This window comes from Daphnia pulex, chromosome 10, assembly GCF_021134715.1.
Source record: "Daphnia pulex isolate KAP4 chromosome 10, ASM2113471v1".
NCBI classification, from domain to species: domain Eukaryota; kingdom Metazoa; phylum Arthropoda; class Branchiopoda; order Diplostraca; family Daphniidae; genus Daphnia; species Daphnia pulex.
The window spans coordinates 13,666,905-13,682,866 of record NC_060026.1 but is presented as its reverse complement, the minus strand read 5'-3'; the positions used below and the strand labels follow the sequence as shown (position 1 = coordinate 13,682,866).

Sequence of the window (15,962 nt, the reverse complement as noted above, 5' to 3'; positions counted from 1 at the left end):
AAGGTATCTAGACTAGACACACACACACGTATAGGAAGAGTGGGCGGGACCCTTTTGCGCCACTCGTTTCTCTGCTGTTCTCCTTTGCCCCTTTGGGGGTATGCCCCGCCTCTTTGCTGTCACGCCATTGGTCGGCCGGCGCCAGCCAACCCTTCTCGGCTTCCATTGGGTTCAGGGCGGAGCTTAAATAGCCCACCCCTCTCCACACACACACGGATGGATTGATTACGTTTGCCCACCGCCGCTCTATAAGCGCCTGGTGGCTCCTATGCTCCTATAGGAGCCGGGAGGCGAGTTTTGCAGCAGGTCCGCGCCGGTTGTTGTTGTTGATGATGATGATGATGATTGTGTTTGTTGGGCGATGATGATGACGACGACGACCTTGAACTTGGGAGGGGGGGTGACACATTGTCTCGGGCTCCTTTATGATTATCCCTCCTATTTTTAAGGAGCCGCACCGAAATGTCGATCGTTTATTTGTTATTCATCGCCCAACGTCCCTAATAATCGCATCACAACGGCCTTGCCACATTTTCCCAGTAACTTTTTTTTATTTCTTCCTTCTCTTACATAAGAGAAGAAAATCACAAGAGGAAATGTCTCTCTGGCGATCCTTATAAGTGAAAGGTTGACATCTTGGATCTATTGTCCAGCTGGGAATTTGCGTCTATTCCCTCGCCGAGTTTTTCGACCATTTCCGACTCTTGTTTTTTCGATGCGGACGCTATTCCCTTTCACTCGACGTTCGAATAACAATTCCACGTAGAGCACAAGAATTACAACCCAATCTTTTCATTATTTTATTAAAGAAGAAAAGGGCAAGATGTGAATCAGGTCGGTCACCTTGAACCTTATGACAATCGCCCAAGTTATTTGTTGGGGATAATAATATTAATATCTCTCTCTGAACTGGCCATCTTGGCCAACAATCTCTTTTGAGATTGGATATTTAGGCCTGGACAAGTCTACCAGTGAAAGGTGCATAGGGTACACGCCATCAATCGAATCATAACAAATTGTATCTACACAATTACCCATTAAACGATAAGATTTGACCTTCCAGCCCGACCAAAGTGTTTGTCTATGAACAGAAAAAAGAAAAGATTAACATCAGAAGTTTGGGTCTCTCAGCTTCCATTAGGCTCGATTTTTGATTCTTTTACCTGCGAGTGTGTAGCCAACACCTTTGACATATTGAGTGTCGCCACCCTTTTTCAAAAACATTTAAATTTTATTTTATTATTATTTTTTCAAAAATTATTCAAAATCGGCTGGCGGTCTTTTTGAAAACCCCCCAAAAAATCTTTCATTGCAGTTATTTTCACGATGGTGTGGTATATAGGCGCGGCGAAAAAGAGAAGATAAGAGTCTACCAGTCTCAGCAGAGAGCCCTGGCTGATGATTATCTTTAATAAATTGTGTACCGCACTCGGATATATTTAGTCTGAATACACATGCCCAGTATTTTAAAAAAATAAAAGAGAAAAAACCAAATAGATCAAAAGACATAGGGGGGAAAGAGAATTGAGAGCGGGGGCGGGAGGGACTATACTCTTATAAGATGGAAAAAGGATTGTCTCCGTGTGTGTGTACATATTGGCGCCGCCGGATCGGTCCGCCGCGCGGACCCCCGGTATACATGTGGAAGACGGAAAAAAATAAAAAGAGTTGGCGGAAGACTTTCTTCTTTCTTTCTCTACTCCTCCGCCCCTTTGCAAGAGAGTTCACACACGTACACACGCCCATCGACCCCTGAGCCTGAGCCGCTCTCAATTTTTCTCTCTTATCGGCACTGCAACGTTATATTTTTTCTTGGATTTTTAAAAAACAAAATTGATTTTATTTATTTTATTTATTTTTTCAGATATCGGAAACACATTTGAATAAAAAAGAAGCTACTGGATGTTTTTATTTTCTTGTGGGGTATCAAATAAGATGACAAGTTGAAAAGAAGGAGGATCTATCTAAAAGAACCCCCGGTAGCTACTGCTTGGCTGCTGCCCGGTTTTTTTATATGATAAAAATTTATTTTATTTATTCATTTTATGAATAAATTTTTATTATTTATTTTTTTCCGAAAGAAATAAAGAGAAATCTATTGTGTTTTTTTTCTTCTTTTCTTTTGATATGTACAGAGGACTTGACGCAGAGGCCGAAGGGTAGGGAGTAGGAGGAGTAGGAGGGAAAGGTATAAGGTAGGCGGCCACCGCGCACGTCACCCTGGCGCCAGGCGCTGCAGAAGAAAAGAAGGAAAAAATAGAAAAAAATAGAAAGAAAAAAAAAAAGACTAAATCTCCGATGGGGGCACACAGCACCAGTATATACTGTACACACACACACACAACACATAGATATCCCAATACCAAGTGCTGTGGGGTAAAGCCCCCCAGACACCGGTGCCCGATGAGTTGTTTCCCCTCTCTCTTTTTTTTACTTCTTTTCTTATGTTATATATTTAAAGAAAATATCAAAAATATGATTATTATATTTTATATTTTATTATAAAGAAAAACTGGGAGGAAGAATAGAGACGCCATTGTGCGCCATGTGAAGAAGTGCTGAATCAAAAATGGAGACGTTGTCGAGGGTCTCTTCAAGGATGTTGTGTGTACACACTCCACTTATCGTTTTTCTTTCCAGACTCGATATCACCATGACGACGTGTTAAATTATTAAATTTTAAAATTTTATTCGTCGATTGAAATTTTTTTTGAAAATCGCGCCGAAAAATTTGAAAATTCAAAAATTTAAAAAAGTGAATTTGTTGAAACAAGAGAGAGAGAGTTGGCAATCTATCGTGAATGATGGCGACAAGCGGGTCAAGTATAAATTTAGGTCTCCGTAGACACAACCGCAAAAATACAAAAAAAATTTTATTTCCAAACCCCCCAGAAGAAAACAGAAATTAATTCCTCCAGGCGAATTTAATGATTTTTTTATGATTATTACAACAACTCCGTACACACCAAAACCTACAAAAAAAAACACGCACGAATTCACGAACGGAGAACGTCCGAAAAAAAAGTTGATTTTGATCTCTCGGCAATTTTTTGTCGCCCGTTTTTTACTCGAATTATTAAGTCGCCAATTTGGAAAAAGCTCGTCGAGAAATCATCAAACTTAAAATAGCGACGAAAAAAAATATGATGCCGATGCTATAAATATAATTTTACCTACACTTTTTCTCTGTGTGTGTGTTGTTGTTGTAAAGTAGTCGCGTCTGAAACTTGTATTCACGCGAGATTCACATCGCGTCGAGTTCCTTGTATCTTTTTTTTTTTTGACTTTCAAATCTCCCGCCGGTTTTTTTCTTCTTCGGTGTTTGTGTGTGCGCGGACGGGGTGAGCGCGTGAAAGTTGGGTTGGGAAATGATTTTTTAATGTCTCTCCTCCTCATTTTTTTCTTACTTGGGGGAAGCTCGTCGATGTGCCGCCGTTGACTCGTTTAACCTTTTTTTTTTTTTCTTTCCATCTTCTTCTTCAACTTGTTGCGGGTCGAAAGAGCGCACAACTCCCGACCGTCGTCATCCGATCGGGAGGGTCAAACCCTTTTCCGTGTGCCTATTTTTTTCCCCCCGTTTATTCCAAACCCACAGCCCAAAAGAACATGACATCACCGTTTGCGCAGAGAGCATCGCCGAGTCTGGAAAAAATCAACTTTCTTCTTCCTCCCCTATCAATACTGAAAAATCTAAAAAACAAATTTTTCAATTCAATCGTTTTTAAAAAGGTAAAAAATCTAACTGTACGAGCGTGACTTTGCGTGAATTCCGTACGGCAACAACCAAAAAGAATAAGAAGAAGAGCCTAGCCGCAAGGTTCTTCTTGTGCCGTGTCAATCGACGAGGCACGATCGGGAGCCGTACATAAAAAGAAAAAAAGAGGTCAGCTTTATATGTTGTGTCTATTATAGACCCCGTTGAACTTTAAGATATAAATTTTTAGACGTGAGCCCCCACACTCACCAAAAGCTACTACTACTACTACCTGCCAGGTATATATATACACACACAATAGATTATGTGTGTGTATCAGATGCATCGAGCTGCTGCTGCGCGGATCCATCAGCCGCGTGAATCACGATGCTTAAAAAAAAATGAATAATAAATATATATATATAAGAACCGCTTGTCCATATATAGGCTAACACACTTGACTCTCTCTATATAGTATATATATTATAGACTACTGCTCAAGACAGGTAGCCCAGGTGTGTGTGTGTGTGTACCGTTTGGAGAAAATTGCAACTTATTTTTATTTCTTTTTTTGAAAAAAATTATTTTACCGCGCAAAAAAAGAAAAGAAAAATCAGTCTAACGACTCTGCCATTATATAAGAAATGTACTGTGCAGCTGTGCACCATCTTCGTGATGATGATGGTGGTTCAAAAATACAACGGCAAACTACACGAGGAATTTTTTTTTACCTTTTTTCGGGGTAGTTGTTGTTGTTGGACTCGAAAGCAACAACATAATAACAACAACTGCGATTTTGGGTGGTTGTTTTCTCCAGTTTTTGATGGGGGGGGGGATCGAAATGAGGAGAAGAAACTTTAAAAAAGAAAAAACAATTATCAGACGACGGTGTGTGTGTGTGTTTGACCCCCGTCAACGACCCCGCATTTCCTCCCGCGGTCCAGGGTGTAGCAGCCAGCCACACACACACTCCGCCCCTTTTATTCGTGTATGTAACATTATTTTTTTTATTTTTTACCAATTTTCGAAAGGTTCTTTTTTTTTTCTTTTCTCTATGCTGCTGTTGTTTTCCACCTAGTTTTATTTTTTAAAGTTGAATAACACCTCGTGACTTGAAAGAATTTTTTTCTTTTTCTTTTTTTAGCTTCTCCCGATTTTTGCACGACGACCCCTCCCACTCGCTCCCGGTATAGACGTCCATCCCCCCCTCGACAGGATAGGATTACGCACGCAAACAATGCGAACACATACACACAGCAATTGCAAATTCAAATCAACCTGTCGTTTTGGCATCAGGCAAGAGAATCAAACTACTGTGTGCGCATAGCCTAAGGAGTTAGAGAGAAATGTTGGGATATTTTAGTTTTTATTTTTTTGAAAAAAGCGCGGAAAATCTGCGCGATAAGGATAAATATTTTGGAAAGTTTCACGGTGTATTTTTATTTTATTTTTTATTTTATTATTTCACGTTACAATTTTCTTTGATAGGAATCTTTATTCGATTCGGTCGTTTGATGCATTTCCGTCTTTGTCTCCTTTTTTTGGCACAGTCAAATTATTTCGATAATGACGTCGGATTGTTTTGTGTCTGTGTGATTTGATTTCTATCGACGATGTTACGTGAACCGCGGCTCGCAAAAATAGAGATTGTATACGTCTGGATAGATTTCCATCTCGTCAGAATAAATTTTACTACTTAATTTGTCTTGGGATATCTGATTTCTTTTGAAATTCGCGGGGAATTTTATCCAGTTTGGACTCGTAACACAACCGGTTGAGAAACAACAACAACTAGACACACGGAGTTTTTTTGGTTTTTTCGACAGCATTTTGAAATAACAGCAACAACATCGAACGGGCAACGTCGATTATTTACACAATTGATTTTTTTTTTTTTATGTTGGACATATAACATTTTCTTTTTGTCTTTTTATAGAAGAGAAAGCAACAGCAAAAATTGCTTCTTGTTTTTTTGGCTTTGGGGAGTAGTATTCAATTGATTATTGCTAGACAATCGGAATTTGGCTGCCATCTAACGGTCGAACGGAACATTGAATTTGTTGAGACAAAGTAGACACGACAGCCATCTAACGGCCAACATTTCAAACAGTATCGATTGCGCAATTTTCGAGAACAATGAGACAGATGGCGAGATAAAAAAATGGACGATTTTTCCCCCTTCGAAAAAATATCAAATTTAAATAAAATTTGAAAAAATAGTAGTAAAATAAAATTCACGTTTTTTTTTTCAATTTTCTTTTTCGTTGCTGCGGAGCATTGGATCATCTGGAATGTTGGACGCACGTCTTATTCTCTCCGGTGTCAAACCCTTTGAAGATGAAGGTGGTGACAGACTCGGTCCGGTCTCTTTGATCTTTGACAGTCACCTGACCCGTCCCGACGGCGAACGCAAATGCGAGCGGCTTATGTAACCCGTCCGTAGGTCGACGGGCGCCGTCGTCGGCAGTCCCGGGTGATGATTCAAATGTCTCCCCCATCTCATTAAATTTAAATTTCAAATAAAACGTTAGAAATATTTTTGAAAAGAAATAATAACCGGTTCAAAAAAACACAAATGGGTTTTAACCAGTGGCGGGTTTTACCTGAGCAAACGGGTCAAGTAATCGGGCCAGTTTTCCGGCAGTAGAACCAAGAGAAAGCCGTTGACGATCATGATTGTCCCAGCCAATTTCATGCCTTCGAAAACGACCCCGTTGAGATTGACGTCAAGCACTTTTGTTTTTCAAATAAAACAAATGAAAAATCAGACAAGAAAAAATAGAAATTGACGTTGGTGTTGGTGATTTCGGATTGGTTGTTTGCGCGTGTGGTTCGATCAGTCACTTTCTAAAAGCAAAATTCACTTTCACTCACCTGCAGAGACTGGAATGGCCAGCACCAGACCGAGATGAATGAAAACCTCGTAAGTTAAAGCCGGTCCGAAGTTGCCCAGCAAGTTGGCAGCTGCAAGTTTTAGTTAGAGTTCAAATTCAATGATATTCCGCACATTAGTCAAGATCAAAAAGGAAAATCGTGTTCAGAAAGTTGCTGAATCTCTCAAATGTTGATTTTATACCGAGGGAAAGTGTTCCGGCGACAGCCAGCTGGATCCAAGGCACTCGATTCCAAGTGATGACTTCCAGCCCGGTAAAGTGTAATAATAAGACGACCGGCCATAAGAGGACGACATTGAGGAGTCCAATCAGCGAGAAGAAGAACGACACCTGACCGTAAGTGGCCTCGCCGAAAATCCGTTTGAACGACACCTGGTTTTTGTTTAAGGCGGAAAATAATATTTTTTTAAAAATCGATTTTTTAAATTTCAACTTTTTGGCGGGGTTTTTTTTTTACTTTGTAAACTGCGGATCCGGCGGATGCGGCGGCCGCTAGGACGACTCCGCCCAGCGTCGGCGATCGAGTTATGCCGTCCATGTAGGCCAGCAGAGCAATACCCGTGTTACACAAAATGACGGCCACAATCTTTATTTGAAATTTTTTTAAAAATGTTTGGTAAATGTTTTGGCGGGAAACAAAATTTTTTCAAAATTTTACTCGTAGGCCGACGAATTGGTCGTGGAGGACGACCCAGGAGAGGAGGTAGACGAACGATACGTTGGTGGCGAAAAGTGCCATGACGTCGGTAGCGTCTAAAACGCTCAGGGCGTACATGTACATCCAATTGGTCCCGACCCACAGTAGACAAAAGAGGCAACAGCGTCCGATAAAAGTCCCTGCCAAAAATATTTTTTCAAATTCATTTTTAATTGGCGGGAAAAATGAAAGTAATTCGAATTATTATTTTAGAACCTAATGTGAATCCTTTGTCACGGAATGCCAGGACGGAATCTCTGAGCTCTGCGGCCAATTGGCGCGGACTGAAGCGGCAACTGAGCGCGCAGCAAAGAGCGTAGAGCGGCAGGAAGAGCGACGTCCAGGCCGTCATGGTCCAGGTGCTGAAAAACGACGCGTCGTACGTGTACTCTTCGCCCAGGGGTTTCACCGGCTCTTGCTGATGTTCACCAGACTTTTCCACAAAAACCAAAAAATTCGAATTAAATTGATTTAAATTTGATTTGATGGCGCCATCCCCCCTACATTTTCAAATTTCGCGTGTCGTCCTTCATTTGTTTAAATGTCGGGTCACGCCAACGGACCATTCATTTATTTGTTTGTCCAGCAGTCTGTGTTGTTGTGTATTGTATGGAGCCAACAAATGTTTGCGCTGATCAACAAAAGTTCAAATTCGACTTTGGACGCGAAACTCTTTGACCACCGGTGATGAGCGACGATGGCCGCTGGGAGAGGGGGGCTTGTATATTTTCCGTGTCATGTCGTCGTGAACGATTGGAGGCTCATAACTCACGCAAGTCTGGTGGTACAACTCAGAGTACGTAAAAGGAGAGGGCCCGGTCGATTGCGAATAACAACACGCGAAACGAGTTGGTAGGACGTGAATTATTTTTCGATCGAGATTTTGTTGTGTACGACATCTGTTTGAAAATCCCGCCAAAATATTTTGGTTTTGTTTCGTGCGGGGATAGGGTAGGGATAGCTGCTTATACATTATACACTTACATCGTCGTAGTGGTGAGGGTAAATGTCTGGGTAAATGGGCGTGGTGGTGGTGGAAGTGGCCGTCAAGGTGGTGCCCACGGCCGAATAGTTGGCGCCACCGGCGGCGCTGCTGTCGGCGACGTGCTGGACGACCAGGACGGCCGCCACATGATGGACGGTCCGGAATGTGGATTTCAGGAGGTGGGTGGCTCCCACCCAGGCTGCCGACACGCTGCACATGATCACGACGCCCCATATCGACTGGAAATTTTCCAATTAGTATTTTTTTTCGTCATTAATTTTAATTGAATTTCAATTTGTAATTTTAATTTTAAATTTTTACTTTGCGGACGCGTTCGTGACAGCAGCGACGTAGAAGCGACAGTTGAGGTGTAGTGGCCGGTGATGAGCCGCTCGATCCCGTCGTGACCGTCGCCGAAGCTTTTTTTTAAAAATTCAAATTAAAAAAATTCAAATTTTAAAAATTTCCCGCTCAAATTTCAAATATTTAATCGATCGTGTCGTCATCATCAAGCGGAGACGACGACGACGACCATATCGATCGCTTTCAATGAAAAATGCCATAAAACAAAAAAACAAAACAAAAAAGGCCAAAAAGATTTGTGACGCTGACTTTGACACATGTGCAAATATTCACGAGCTGTTCCGTGTCTTGTTGTTGAATATTGTGCAGTCGTGACACGGTCGAGATGTCGTCGAGCTCCCGAGACTCAGGCTCGACCTTCACAAAGTCTTTTGACGTGTGTACATTCGACTGGGGAACTGATGACGCCGCACCAACCGGCTAGGCATTTCTCCACGTATAGGAGAAACGGCGTCGTCAAATGTCAACGGTCCGCCTCTTATTTATTTAATTTGACGTCGAAAAGACCAACCAAAATATTCGGTTGGATATTCAATTTGATTACCAAACTATTTCGATCGAATTTCACCTCTCGGTAAGGGACTTTACAGGGTCCCGCAAACAAGGGACCCAACGTATTGTGTGTCATTGGTAATTATTAGCCAGAATCAAAAAAGATATCCAGCGGATGTCTTTTCTTTGGGGTTATTTTTGGGCCTTGTAAACTCTTAACAAGGAGAGCGCTCGGGTTTGGGTCTCTCTTCATTAGCGGTCCGTCGTCCTGGTAACCGATCCCTTTCGGGGAGAGAGTAAAAGGGATGGAGGGGCCCAGCGAGACCGTCAATGAACTGCTCGTTAAAATTAACATTTCGCATTCGAATGTTAATTTCGACGCAATTTCACTCGTCTCTCCGCCGTTTTGAGCGGATTAGAATGAATCGCCGCCGTCGTCGGCGGTCGTCGGTGGGGGTTAATCAGTGATGTAACAATGATGAGCGACGATTGATCGATTCAACATGCAAAGTTGGGGGGGCTAATCACGAAGATGGAAGACGCTGTGTGCCGAGGTACGGCCACGAGTCGACGTTTCTAATTGGACGACCCAATGAACATTTCTCTCTCTCTTTACGTAATAAAAAAATAATAAAGAAATAAAGAATAGAGCTGGAGGGGATCTGACTGCTGTGACGAGATTAATTAAAACGCTGGAGCGTGAAACTACGCAGACAGACTCTGTTGGGGGGGAATTTCTAACTTGCTTGTAAATGTCTCTATTTTTATTTTTGTTGGGGCTCAGACGACGATGAGTTGTGCTGTGTGTTCACTTTTGAGGTTCCATCTATCGATCCGGCTCTTCCGCCCGTTTCATCTCCTACATACTTAAACATTTTCTCTTTTCTGGGTTCTATTCTTTAGAAAGGGAATTGTTTTTTGTTGTTTCATTTCTCTCTCTTAGTTTAGCAGAGTCAGACGTATGCGACGATAGAAAAAGATGGTGGGAGGGCCTGCGGACTAATCAAAAAAATGGGCGCTTGTTGTGTGTCGGCTTCAATTTAGCCGAGAGGTTCTTGGGCGAGCAAATTTGATATTATGATTATTACACACCAGACACAGACACAGACACACTCTGCTGGCCTTTGCCGCTGCTGCTGCTGTTGTTGTTTTGGTCTAATTCGATTTGAACGACGCATCAATTCAAACAGATGATGATTGACTTGTTTAGACAGAGAGCAAAATTCCCAATTACTTTTCTAATCTCATTGCCGACATTTTCTTCTCCTTCGAATGAATACGCAAGAATTTGATTAACATTTTGTTCGTCTTCAGACAAAATTCGGTTGTGTGAATGGATCAATCGAGACACGAGAGCGACAGCTGACAACAACATTTTTTTTGTTTTCGGCCATGAATTTTCTTGTTGTCCTGGGGGTGGGGTTTTGATTGAACACTATGGCAACAGCAGCAGCAGCAGCTTGGATACCAAAATGCTGTATAGAGATCATAACATCCCAGTGTATAGTATAGTACACGTCTCAATATTGTAGTCGAGACACACCCTCTATAGGCTCGTGAGAAAACCTATAGATATTCAATAACGGATATGTGTGTGTGACGTCAAAACGTCCCCCTCCCCCTTTTCTGAGGCTTCCGTCGTCAACCAGTTTTTCCAATCCATTCCGGTTCTTAATTAAATTTGCGCTGGATTCTTATCTTCTATTATGTTTTGGGGCGGGTTTCCCGTTTGAATTTGGCGCGCAATTTTTTAAAAAAATTTATAAATTTCCTTGTCATCTTAGCAAATTGATTTGGTCGGCCACTTTTGACGATAGGACAAAAAAGTTTTCCAGTGCTGGCCACAAACAAACAAAGTGGTTCGCAGCCGGGCGCCTTTCGCTGCTGGATCGTTAATAAAATAAACGACAAAGAAGAATAGATACACACACACACAGAAAGTGAGCGTGTGTGTGTGTGTGTGTGAGCTGCTACACTATTTAAGAAGGAAGGACTGACTTTTCCAATAATGGCGACGACGGCCAACTTTTACAAGAGAAAGAAGAGAGAGATCGATAATCTGGCTATATTGTCGACTCGAGAGAGGGGCCGGGCTGGGCCGGCTGGCTGGCTTGTTTGGCTTTCTGTCAAAGTCTCTCGTCTCTTTTTAGTTGGCCATTCATCGAAATCAAATAAGAAGAAAAGAAAATAAGAAAAGGAAAAGTCTTCCTCACCCTCGACTGGGACTGTTAATGACGTTGTGACGTCACTGGCCGTCGCCGTGGTTGCCGCTGTCGGATCTGCCGATTCGAGAGCTACGATACTCTCGAGAGTTCCCCCATTGACGGCCATGGCCGTCGTTCGGGAGCCGCTAGCGTGATGGCCGTCACCGCCACCGCCGCACGAACCGGCCGGAGACGTACAAGAAGTGGCCGACGTCGCTGCTCCTTTATTCGATTTGTTCTTGAAGCTCAAACTGATTCGACTCGTCACCGGAATGGCCGTCAGCTCCGACTGTGGACAAATGAATATCTCGTGATTTTGATTGACTTTGATGATTATCGCTCGACACTAACCAGGTGAGTCGTTTCGTCGGTAACGACGACGGACGGCGTCTTGGGTCTCCTGGGCTCCCGTTTGATGGACAGGAGCGAAGCTAAAGACCTTCGCTGCTGGTGGCTGGCAGGCGATGCTGAGGCCGTCGTCGCATCCAGCTGCTGCTGCTGGCCTCCTCCGCCGGATAACTGAGCGGTCAGCTGCTGTTCGGCCTCCTCATCCATCTTTTGGCCGCGCGTGTGTGTCTCAAATGAAATTGATTTCCAACCGACTGGTATAGTCTCTCCAGGGCTCCTGAGTCTCGTTAGTTTTATTCCTTGTGCAGCTGTCGCTTTATCGACGCCGAAACGACCGGAAGAGTCCCCAAAAAATAAGAAACAAAAAGAAATGCCGAGTTGATCTATTTGACTGTATAAATCTATCAAACAGTTAATAATATTCTATTTCAATTGATATTGCCAGGGTGGTAGTGGGTAATGCTGGAGGGGGGGGGGCGTTGGGTAGAGCACTGCGTGATTCGATTACATTCACTCGGCTGCTTCTTCTTTGCTCTTGGTCAACAGAGAACCGAAGAAAGCGTCCAGTTGACTGGGTACATTTTCAACTCTTTGAACTGATTGATGTCGAGTAAAGAAATAACATTTGAATCCAATGAAAAAAGAACTGATGAGAGAAGAAAGTCTATATATGTGTGTGTACAATGTCTAGCTGGGACCCTTTGGGTATGTTAAAATATTACGTCATTTCTAACTGGGAGCCAGCAGCAGTCTCGGAGAGTTTCCATTATTATAGATGGGCAAATATCTAAATTGTCTTTCAATAATGCAGTTGCTAGAGATTGTATTCCAAATCCGGCTCCTGATGTACACACACACACACACACACTGGGGTGGGGTGGGGGTGGGTTGTGTGTCGCCGAGAGGACTGTCTTATCGATTCATTGACATATAGATATTGGCTGGCGTTCAATTTCCTTTTTCTCTCGACCCAGCCCAGGTTCCCAGCTTCCCGTTGATAACCAACCCAATGTCCTCCTTCTCAGACTCCTAGTAGCTCCTGATTTGTCTTTCTTTTCTTTTGAAATCCAATTGAAGACGAATCGATTGCGACTGGGACTAAATGTAGTAGCTGCTGCCTGCCTGCACACAAAAGGAAAACGAGAGCTCCTGAGTGCATATCTAATATATATGGGAGTATAGTAGCCCAATGTGTGTGTGTGGAATACAAAGACCGTCTTTTCAAGTGAGAGCTATAGCTCCTTCAAAGTGAAAATCTTTTATTCAGAGAAAATAAAATACTGTCCACTAGGATTTTTATTTTTTACTTTTTTATTGTTGTCAGGCTCCTGTCAAATCTTTGTCGAGCTCCTTTTTTTCAGGAGAATCCACTTCGTTTTTTTGTTTCTTATTTAAAGACTAAGGGACTGATCCTTTAAAGAATGCGGGGGATGGCTCGTTTAAGACCGGGAGAGAAAAAAAAAATGATTTTTGTTTTTTTCTCTTTCCTGTTGTTGTTTACGTCATAGAGGGGGCGGAAACTGTGGGAATCATTCATCACGGACCCGGTCGGAAACTTGTACACAAGACGGAGGTGGGGGGAGGTCTATGTTTAATCGAGCGGGAAAATTCAAACTTTTTATTTTTTATTTCTCCTGGAATATCATCGCTGAAATATCAAATAGGATCGGCATTTTTAAATGTTGTTATTCACGTCCGGTACCGCGCCCCCACCGATCCAGTGTGTGTGTGTGTCGTTGATATATTATGCAAACAGCACAGGCCGAGTAGTCTTTTATATATAATTCACTACTCACGTGCCTGTTTTAATCTTTTTTAAATACTTTTTGAAAATTTATTGAATCCCCGACGTCTAAATAATCGTCCAGACCGCGGGCGCCGGTGTATAGTATATATTTTGTAAATACGAGTTGACACTTTAGTAAGCTCCTTCTTTATTATTATAACCGGCCGTCTCGCCAGCACACATATAAAGACACCCAGGAGTGGGATTCAATGAAGCGCGATTATTTGGTTTTAAACAATTTAAAAACAGAAAATCTTAAATTCTTGATTTAGTTTCTATCTGCCATTTCTATACAGAGCTTAATTGAATTTTTCCCTGGGTCCATATTGGAACGCGTTGCAAATGAAATACAAACCCAATGGGGGATTGATCAAATTCAATTACCGGCAGGATTTCAAAACTTTCCCGTGTTAATAGGATCGCCTGGGAGAATTGCAAAAGTTTCTTTTGAAAAGAATCGAACCCGGTCACTTGATGATTGCGACAAAGTTGAGCTCCATGGTGATATACTTCCGACACTTGAACGACACACACACTGTCTGAAATTGTTTCCAAAAAATTCGATCCTGATGGGGAAATCGAAAAAATTGTTGTCAACTGAGACACAACTAGGAGCAACGTGAAACGGCCGAGTTGCTGGCGGCGCGAGGTGGCGCGTTCGACTGTGGCGACTGTCTGCTGCCGTACACACCTTATATATATACACACACACAAACACATACAACACACACAGATATATATGTGTACAGACCGCCAGGACTCTCACTATGTGCTACCCCCGACCGCCATCAGGAGGAGCTGCTCCTAATACTCGCCGTTTCTACTGAGCTGTGCTGTGTGGGCTCGTCCCGCTGTTATTGATTGCAAAAAAGGGGAGGGAGGAAGAATCCTGTATCGATTCGTCTTGCCCCTAACTTTTCCGTGTTTAAGAGTCTACTGAAGACCCACTTGTATGCCACTGCTTATCTCTGATTATTTCATGTCCAACTGTGTGGTTTCGGAAGAGCGTCATTTGATCTTTCACTATGGAAAATGCGCTATAAAAATGTATAGAATAGAATAGAATAGAATAGAAGAAAAGGGGAGGAGTCTGACGAAATAGAAAAAAAAATCCTTGTGCTCCTGCTGCTGCTGCTGCGTGTTGGTGGGGGGTTGCGGAGTGCACGCGAACTCGACCGGATGACTCTCTCTCCTCTCTGTGTGTCTGTTTCTGTGTGCACACGCGTAGGTGAATCTCTTTGGATACGTTAGGAGATGATGAGACACACACAGAGTCTTTTACACGAGCGTCAAATCGTCGTTCCTTCTTCTTTTCCCCCTAGAGAGAGAAAAAACCCTATAGAGTGCGGCTCCTTGATTTCCCCTGGAAAATGAGATCCTTATTTTTCTCCGCGTCTACGTTGATATTTTTTTAACATCAACGGAATTCTCATTTCCCTTTTTTTTAGATCTGACATTTATGTACTTTATTTATTTATTCCCGCCAATGTTTTTGATTTTTTGAAAAAAAATCATTCGTGTGGGAAAGTTCAGTTTGACGATCGATTTCCAGATATATTCTTTGTCCTGGTTCCTATAGCCTATCAAATATTGAATCGATTGATTATTAATTGATCAAAATGTCAAATGTTCGCGTCCGTCAAAATTTTATTTTTTTTTTTTTTTTTCGGTTGGGGGGAAATTAAATTTCTTCTTTCATCAAAATTTCATTTTCTCCGCAATCGACCCGCGCTCGCCCGCTTTGCTCTTTTGTGAGTAAGTACACGGGCAACGTGAATTTCTTTTCCTGATTGAATTTCAAAATCCGGTGGGCGACGAGATGGAAAGGAGAGATGAGCGGGAAAAAAAACTTTTAAATTTTATTTCTTCTCTTATTTTGATCGATCCGAAACTGCGCGCACCGCAGCCGCCATTTTGCCTAATATCGATCGATCGATATTACATATCACCATGTCCTTTTTTTACTCCCCATATCCTCCTTGTGTGTGCAGAGTGTGGAGACGGGCAGAGAACAGAAAAGGACCAAGACATTTTGATGATGAACGCTGGCTCTATATATCCGCCATTGCTCATTTGACATTGATTTTCTTGGGTGGAAACACGCCGGGAGCGATGCAAGTTCACCAATCTATAGAGAAGAAGAATGCTGAAGGGCTACTTTTTTTTTGCGCTAGCCCATAGTTCATCCATTATTCAAACGTCGCCGCGGCTGCCGTCACGAACTGCACGCGCCATTATCATCACCTGATCGATTTTGAATGGCAAATTACAGGGGAAGGATCAGAGGGGGAAAAAAATTCTGCACGTCGTGGCATTTTTCGTCTAATTACGCAATGCCATACATCTTGTTATAAAACTACTTCCGGAATGACTGAAGTTGGAAATGCTACGAAGGAAAAGTGGGCGGATAATTTGACCCCCTCCCTCCCCCAACAAAAGAAAAAAATAAGAAAACCATGAAAGTTTGAAGAGGAGAAATTGCCAGCCCCCTCCAAAAAG

General features: G+C 42.4%; 1 protein-coding gene across 2 annotated transcripts; it reads right to left on the bottom strand.

Moving 5' to 3' along the window:
• Nucleotides 1–4,902: 4,902 nt before the first annotated feature.
• Nucleotides 4,903–14,247, bottom strand: LOC124203723 (putative thiamine transporter SLC35F3). Of its 2 annotated transcripts, XR_006878597.1 has the most exons (13): nucleotides 13,848–14,247; nucleotides 11,681–11,991; nucleotides 11,339–11,618; nucleotides 8,592–8,689; nucleotides 8,270–8,509; nucleotides 7,502–7,718; nucleotides 7,247–7,425; nucleotides 7,046–7,174; nucleotides 6,771–6,960; nucleotides 6,569–6,658; nucleotides 6,298–6,427; nucleotides 5,933–6,192; nucleotides 4,903–5,872 (listed from the first exon to the last, which is right to left on the bottom strand). XR_006878597.1 is itself a non-coding variant. In XM_046600523.1 (12 exons), the coding sequence occupies exons 2-12, from the start codon at nucleotides 11,882–11,884 to the stop codon at nucleotides 6,078–6,080; spliced, it is 1,872 nt and encodes a 623-aa protein (XP_046456479.1). In that variant the 5' UTR covers nucleotides 11,885–11,991; nucleotides 13,848–14,247; the 3' UTR covers nucleotides 4,903–6,077. The 2 variants fall into 2 exon arrangements, 1 of the variants encoding a protein (XP_046456479.1); XM_046600523.1 differs by having other exon boundaries at nucleotides 4,903–6,192.
• Nucleotides 14,248–15,962: the final 1,715 nt, after the last annotated feature.